An 8,587-nucleotide genomic window follows, 5' to 3' on the forward strand; every position below is an offset into this window, starting at 1 on the left:
AATTTTGGAGAATTATAAAATGTAAAATTTGTTAGTTTAAAATTTGGAGAGGAAGATGGTTTAAAATTTGTTAGTTTAAAAATCGTCTTCGTTTTAGCTCCGATTTGAGTGATTCAAGAAATGTTGGAATCGTTGTTCCGAGCTTTACGCTATGGACATATTAAAACACTAAGATTTTCAGTAATTAAAAATTGAGTTTGTTATCATCAAAACATTGATTAATTAATTAATTTGAGAGTAAGGGCCAAAAAGCCAACAAACATAGCATTCAATTCATCGCATAGTAAAAACGCATCACCTTCCACGAGCAATAGAATAATAAAAAATTTAAGAGTATCATTAACTAATTCATTATCAATTAATATTTCTAAACTACCAGAATTTGAGCTATTTTGTTTTAATATTTAAAAGCAAAAATGATCAGTATCTTACATTCAACCTTCCAATTTAAACAATTAAAAAAAAAAAAGACTAAAAAAAGCAGAATAATTTCCTAGTTTGAACTTCCTTAAAGACTCTTTATCAAACAAAAGAAAAGTAAAACACCAATCAAAAAGACTCATTAATAGAGTATTATTGCAACAAAATAAAGAATGTTGTTCAAGCAAAATTAGACAAGTTGGCTGGGGCTTAGGTTCCTTTTCACTAAAAGACCTAGAAATGACACAATTACCTAAAAAGTTTCTAAAAAGCGTGTAAATGACACTTTGACTGTCAAAACCTAATAAAAAAAAATACAGAAGAGCCACTTTCGCTCTCAAACCCTCCTAAACAGTGCCAAAATAACATTTTGACTATCAAAAACCTAAAAAGTTCGTAAAAAGTACCTAAATGTCACTTTGACTCTCAAAACAACCTAAAAAAGATACTAAACCGACACTTTGACTCACAAGTCCACCTAAAAAATGCCTAAATATCACTTTGAATCTCAAAACCACCTAAAATGTTTCAGAACAGGGCCTAACAATTTTCTTAATGAGAAAACTCAATGGAGTAAAGTTGGTCATTTTACTCAATACAGTGAACTCAACTAACAGTTTATGACATTTTAAACAACAGATAGGAAATCTAACGACTTTCTTCTCACCAAACTTCAAAATAATCATAGACATACCGATGCTCGGATATCAATGATCAACGATGCATTTGCAAACGGTTAGATGGTTCATTTTGCTAGGACCAAGTATGCTCCCCATATTTCATCTTCAAGTGGTAGTGGTTGAAACCAATGTCCAAGTATTCGGCTGCACAAAAAATTTGTAGGAACATTCATTAAGCATAACTTTCCTTGCTCTCCAAACTATGGATATATACACAATTATGAATAGAACAATGAAGGGAGAAAAACTAGAAGAAACTGTATAAGAAATTATAGAGATATCATGAGGTCTATAAAATTAGCACACAATCAAGAAGCTATTGCAGCTACTCGTGAAGTTCTAATTAGTTAGAGTGGTGATGATTGTTCAAAATTTGTGATGTATTTCATGGAAGTTCAAGTATGATTTTTGCAAGGTGTGAGTAACTTCCATCAAATCACTAGTTTTCAAATGGAAACTAATCCATAGTTTTGAAGGAGTAACTAAAAAGTGTCTAAAATAACCCTTTGACTCTCAAAACCACCTAAAAAGTTTAAATCACATTTTGACTCTCAAAACCTCATAAAAAGTGCTTAAGTGCTATTTTGCCAATCAAAACCACGTAAAAAGTTCCTAAAAAGGGTCTAAGTCACACTTTGACTCTCAAACAACCTGAGCTGTTTGGGACGCTAAGATGATATAGGATGTGAGGAGTTCTGATCGAGTATGAACGATCGAATATAATCGAGTATGTTTAAGCATGGAGATGATATACGATACACGGAAGGAAAATGACGGTGAGATACGAAACACGTTCAGAAAATGGGCCTACAAATAATTAAAATCGGTGAGATAGGATAATGGGCCTCCAAACACTGAGATGATATAGTATGTGGGGATATAACATCTCATGCTGGGCCCCCAAATAGCCCCCAAATGTCATTTTGACTCTCAAAACTATCTTAAAAGTGCTTAAGCTTTGGTTCTCAAAATCACCTAAAAAATTTTAACAGAGATGTGTAACCCACCCTTTGAAACTATAAATATATCCTAAAGTTCCCTAAGCGCCCTTCAAGACCGAAAAATAATTCAAAACAACCTTAAAGTGGTTACCATTATAAGTGTAGGAACCACAAAACATGTATACTATAACAAAGAGCATAATCCTGGTGAGTGGAAAAATACTCTCCTAAGAGTCGCATAGCCTTCTAACTTCAAATTTTGTAACACATACCAATTCTTGGTTGCTTCTCAAACTAGTTAAACTAGCCACCAAAAATCACCCGCACCCACACCAAGCAAGTGAACCTGATTTATTCGTTAAAAGTCACCCGTAGAGAGTTAGTCAAGAAAATCACCACAATGCTAAGCAAGTCCCACCAAGAATAAGAGACCCAAGCACTATAAAACACGGAAACATGCATACAAATCAAAAGTTTAAACTTGTTGTAAAACAAACAACTTTACCTATAATAATTTACTAAAAAGTAAATCTCACATCCTATTATTGTGAACTTAGTTACAAAAATCAACATGACTCAAATGATAATTTACACTCAATATAAAACATCAAGTGAAAACAAACAAAGGTTTACATATGTCGAGGAAACAAAAGCCAATATGCGGAATATTTTACTAAGTGAGAAAATATGAAGTTCTGACCAACAAATTCTATTAAGAACGTGGCAAAGATGGATCCTTACCTCATTTGCTAATATCATTTTCATCTTCTTGTTTCAATCATGTTGACAACGATGTTTCTGGAAAAGGAAGCATATGATATTCCAAATTTCATATTGTTTCATGAAGTCTTCCCAGTAATCATGTTCTGGTTTAAGTCCCTTCTAGATATTCTACTATGTAATCCAAATCTGTCACATCCCCATCTTTCATATGCCAAATAAGTAGTTCGATAACCTTGTGCACCCACTCTATGTGAGGGCCCGTCTTATCTCCAACCACAAAACTATAGACTTCATTTCTGATTTCAATCCAACTCTTACCCGCTTCTTTCCTGTTGACCATCCCTTTCATCAGCTTCCTCATTTTGGCGAACTCGCCCCATTTACCTTCAGCTGCATATATATTGGACAACAGCAGGTAAGTCCCCGCCATGTTTGGCTTTGTATCCAATACTCTTTGAGCTGCCAAATTCCCTAGATTGGAAAGTTCATACGCTTTACAAGCTCCAAGAAGAGCACCCCAAACAGACTCATCAGGTTCAAATGGCATGCTCTCAACAAGTTGAAAAGCCTCCTCGACTCTCCCAGCACGGCCAAGCAAGTCCACCACACACCCGTAGATTTCTTGATCTGGGTTTAGATTGTAAACCTCCAGCATAGATCTAAAATATCCTAGTCCCTTGTCCAAAAGTCCAGCATGGCTGCAACCACTTAGGACTGCCATGAATACAATCCGATCAGGTTGAATTCCACTTTGAACCATTTCATCGAACAACTTCACGGCCTCTTTCCCATATCCATGTGCCCCATAGCCAATCATCATGGTAGTCCAGGAAACCAAATCTCTTTCAGGCATATCACAGAAGAGTTTGTGTGAATCATTTATGTTTCCGCACTTTGCGTACATGTCGATAAGTGCATTGATCAATGCTACATTCTTGTCAAATCCTCTACGAACAATTCCACTATGAACTTGTTGTCCACAGCTTAAGACCGCTAAATTGGCACAAGCAGCTGTAATACTTGTGAATGTAAAGCAATTCGGTTCATAGCCTTCAGACCCCATTTGTAAAAATAAACTTAGAGACTCACTGGAATCTGACCTTTCATATCCCGCTATCAAGGTGTTCCATGTAATTAAGTTCTTGTGGGTCATTTCACAAAAGCATCTTTTTGCATCACATAAATAATTACACCTGCAATACATGTCGAGTATTGAATTCATTACTGGAACATCACAATGGAGGCCATATTTGGTGACTGCTGCATGTATTTGCTTTCCACATGAATACGACCTGATTGAAGCACAAGCTCTAACCGCAATTGAAAAGCTGAATGAGTTTGGTTCAACATCTTCCTGTTGGCCAAAGCATTCATTATTACATAAAGATAAACAAATTGTGATAATATTAAGGTTAAATTGGAATTTTGGTCCTGAACTTTCTGTGTTGTCTTCTATTTAGTTCCTATACTTCAAACATGTCTAATATTTTCTTAAACTTTCAATTTAGTATTTGATAATTTCTTATCACTAAATTAGCTTAACGCATGTGTGGCATGGTGACAGTATTATTTTAGGATTATGTTTGAAATTAACCTACCTATGATCCTTAACTAATACACAGTTAGCGTGCCGTATGAGTGTTAAGAAACTATTAAAAACTTTTTAAAGTGCTAAGATTAAATAGACACAAGCTGCAAGCATGAAAAGTTAAGAGCTCATTAGAACTTTTAAAAATAGATAGACTAAATAAACATAACTATAAAAGTTCAGAAACCTATTAGCCAAATGTTTAAAAATACAAGGCCTAAATAGACACAACTTAAATGCTTAGGAACCATACAAGGCCTAAAATCGACACAACCAGACCTGTTATATAAACTAATATTAATAACTCAACACAACTGTATAACTTATGTATAGTGCGCTCGAGAAATCGAGTACGGGACTTCCTAAATGTAAAATACATTGCTGGAACAACTATAAGATTGTTACCAGTAACATTTGCCTGAAAGCTTGAAGCCCACTGTAGCCATCAACTCTGTGAGTCAACCCTGCAATCAAAGTAGTCCATGATACAGCAGTCTTCAGAGGTATATCATTAAACACAGTCAATGCATCATCCATGGTAGCACAAGAAGCAGCATACATGTCCAAGAGAGCATTCTGCACGTACATCGACCTGTCAATACCATTCTTTATTACAAGACTATGAGCCAAAGCCCCACATGAAAGAGCCTTCATGCCTTTGCAAGCCTTGAGAACACTAGACATAGTGAAGGCATTTGGCTGAATTTCACTCCTCAACATCTCACAGAACACACTCCACGCTTGAGGGTAGTGATTGCAAGAGGTAAACCCAACAATCATAGCAGTCCAGGCGACCACATCTCTTTCAGGCATTTCATCAAACAGGTTACAAGCTTCTTTGGTTAAGCCTTTCTCGAAGTATGATTTGATGAGATTTGTGGCCCAAATGGATGGTCCTTTTGGTGTGAAAGATAGGTTTGATTGTAAGGTGGAGTTGCTTATCCATTGAAGAGAGTTTCTTACCATCAATGGAATTGGGTGGAAATGAGTGGAGGATGCCAGTTTGTTAACACTCATCCCTATTTTTTTCTGATCAAACCCCGGAGAGCTTCAATTCAAAATTTATTGCACTAGCTTTGTGTAACAACCTGACTTTCTGAGATCTCTAATAAGGAGTGATTACCACATGTACGTAATTTTAAAACGATAACTAGTTGACAAATTTGACATAAAATAAAATTCTCTAAATAAATAAATGATTGTCAAGACAATTTAATGAACGTCAAAGCAAAACTTTTGTTCGAGGTCCCTAAAAATGTTAATGAAATGAACCATTCAAAATTCACAATGTGCAATCTATCTCAAAGCCCTGCATCAAAACATCAAATCACTTAAAAATGAAATTGAGCAGAAAAAACATAATAAGAAAAGGATGATTATTTAAAAATACGCTGTAAGATCCTGATAGACCCCGATCAAGAAGGTGTACGTTTGAAAGAAGGGCAGAATGGACAAAATGATGTAATACATAATGAATGAGCAAAGTTGTTAAATGAGAATATGAATGGGTGATTATGTGGGGACCAGGGATCTTTCTGTTATTAGGATTATTCTCACCTTTCTATTATTTCACCATTCTGTATTAGGTTTTTTTCCTTACCTTAAATAGGATGGGGGAAATGATAATCTTTTTTGGATTTTTATTGAGAATAACTCTAAGAGCTTGTAGAAGGGAGGGAGCCTCGGCTTCCTTGGCAGTTTAGCCCAAATTGTGAATATATAAACCGAGTCCTATCACTTTGGTATCAGAGCCAACGTTCACTTGGGAATAGTGAAGAAAATGGAGGCTCATATTTCTGCAATTGAGGAACCGTTGACCTTGCTACAAGTAGGAATGGAGGCTCGAATGGATCAGTGGTTTACTGAGATGCAACAAATGACAAATAACCTCATGGCAACTTGATTCGAAACTTTAGGCGAGATGATGGAACAAAAAATGTTGCTCGCGCTCGAAACATGGTCAAGAAAAAGGGATACTACGGGTGATGGTGGAAGCACCGGCTCGTTTGAACGAACGGTGGCGGAAAAAGGAAAACAGATAGTAGGTGAGGAAAGCAATAAGAAAGGAAGCTCGTTCGACAGAGAAAAGAAAGTACCATTGTTCGACATGCGGTTACGGAAACTTGAGATTCCAAATTTCAAAGGGGGAGGTCGGAGACGATCTGCTTGGGTGGTTCCATCGAGTGGAGCGGTACTTTGTCGTCAATCACTTGTAGGAGAAGGACAAGATTGAGGCTGCAGCCTTGTGCTTAGAAGGGGAAGCACGGGAATGGCACCAATAGGAAGAAGAACGGACTCTGATGGAAAGTTAAGCGAATTTCAAAGGACATATGCTATTTGTTTCTTGTCGGCGAAGGAAGATGATCGTCGAGCCCAATTTTTGACCCTGAAACATGATGGGACGGTGAGAGCTTATCAATGTCGGTTCAAACAACTCTCGGGGCCCTTAAAAGACTTTTTCGATGAGACGTCGGAAAGCCAATTTGTTAGTGGGCTGAAGGAGGACATCCAAGTCGAGATACGGATGTTTAAGTTAGTGGGCATTAGAGAAAAAATGAGGATGGCCCAATTGATCGAAGATACAGAAGAAGCCCGAAAGAAGAAATGGGGAGGCAAAAGTCCAAGCCCATCTACCAAAGCAACCGTATCCACAGCGACTTCGGGTACGGATTCAACATCGAGTCAAACCAATTCAAATAATACACCCACAACCCGGACAATCTCTCTTGACCCTAGTCGCAACACAACAGCCTCCTCAAATTCAGTGACCTTGCGAGACGTGAACAACAAAACATTTCCTGTCAACACCTATAAACGATTGTCTGATAGTGAGATGCGAAGCCGCAGAGACAAGGGGCTTTGTTACCGGTGCGAAGAACGATACAACTCGGGCCACCACTACAAAAAGAGAGAGTTGAACCTGTTAATCCATCCTGATGAAGAGGAAGAAATCGCAGTCAAAGAAAGCACAGGAACAGAGGATACTGAAGAAGTACCCCCGGCTACATTAGAAAATATGGTGCTAGACCCCATGGAAGCGAAAGTCGCTGAATTATCACTGAATTCCTTAGCAGGGCTTGATTCTCCAAAAAGGGTAAAATTGGCACCTTAGGGGACAAGGATGTGGTAGTGTTAATTGACAATAGGGCATCCCACAATTTTATTGACGAAAAGCTAGTTAGCACATTCAACCTTCCTCGCTCACCGACTTCCAGCTGCGGAATTATGCTCGACATGGGAAAATCCGTTCAAACAAACAACATTTGTAAAGGTCTGATCCTTAATCTTCCAAATTTGACTATAATCAACAACTTTTTTCCTATACCTTTGAGGTGCCGATGTGGTGTTAAGCGTCCAATGGCTTATGACCTTGGGGCGTGTTGAATGTGACTGGAGCGCATTGGAGATGGACTTCCAAGTGGATGGATGGAAGGTACATCTGAAGGGAGACTGAAGCTTGGTAAAATCCCAAATTTCCTTGAAGTCCATGATGAAACATATGATGGAGGAAGGCGAAGGGATCCTCCTCGAGTTAAATGCAGTGGGGGTTCTACCCGAAGAAGAATTTCCTATTTGTGATTTGATCAACGAGTATCCTGAAATTCAGGAAGTTTTGCAACAATAGCAATCGGTGTTTAAACCAATTGTGGGGCTACCGCCGACACAACATCACGACCATGTTATTGAGCTAAAACCGGGGGAGGGACCGATCAATGTTCACCCATATCGATATCCTCAGTTTCAGAAGGACGAAATTGAGCGACTGGTGGTGGAGATGTTTTTTTTTTAAAGGAAACGGGTCATTATATTAATATATAGAGAAGAGTCAAGGCTCAGAGTATAAGAGGGTTATACAATGAGCAAAAACGAAAATATAGGACTTCTTTTAGGATCAGGAGGTGCACTCGGGCGTCTCAACTAGGTTGACACCCCCTTAGCACCCTCATCACATCCAATGTAACCACAGAGGGGAGAAAAGACACTAAAAAGAGTACAACTCAAGGAAACAATAACCGAAAATCAAGCCAAAACAGTGGCCTAAAACAGAGGGAAATAATTAAAGAGTTCAAAGATACTAGGGGGGAAGAACTAGAATAAGTGAAAACAGATGTCCGGTTTGAAAGGTTCGGAGAGTATGTACCAAGAGGAAGCTTGACGGCGGGCGGCATCAAGGCGGTCTTGGCATCCAAGAGCTTTGTTGTGAAAAATCCTTTGATTTCTTTCAAACCAAAGGT

General features: G+C 38.0%; 1 protein-coding gene across 3 annotated transcripts in view; it reads right to left on the bottom strand.

Annotated features, from left to right (window-relative positions):
• Nucleotides 1-538: 538 nt before the first annotated feature.
• Nucleotides 539-8,587, bottom strand: part of LOC120071286 (putative pentatricopeptide repeat-containing protein At1g56570) — a 13,472-nt gene continuing 5,423 nt past the window's right edge. Inside the window, exons 1-4 of one of the 3 annotated variants that reach the window (XM_039023477.1) lie at nt 4,758-5,396; nt 4,057-4,118; nt 2,783-3,957; nt 539-1,244 (exon numbers count right to left, since the gene is read on the bottom strand). In XM_039023477.1, coding sequence (XP_038879405.1) covers nt 2,913-3,957; nt 4,057-4,118; nt 4,758-5,369 — 1,719 coding nt within the window. In that variant the 5' untranslated portion in view covers nt 5,370-5,396 and the 3' untranslated portion in view covers nt 539-1,244; nt 2,783-2,912. Of the gene's footprint in view, nt 1,245-2,313; nt 2,388-2,782; nt 4,119-4,757; nt 5,449-8,587 lie in introns of those variants that run through there. The other 2 variants (XM_039023476.1, XM_039023475.1) reach the window with 2 other exon arrangements.

The sequence above is a fragment of the Benincasa hispida genome, chromosome 2, assembly GCF_009727055.1.
Source record: "Benincasa hispida cultivar B227 chromosome 2, ASM972705v1, whole genome shotgun sequence".
Taxonomy (NCBI): domain Eukaryota; kingdom Viridiplantae; phylum Streptophyta; class Magnoliopsida; order Cucurbitales; family Cucurbitaceae; genus Benincasa; species Benincasa hispida.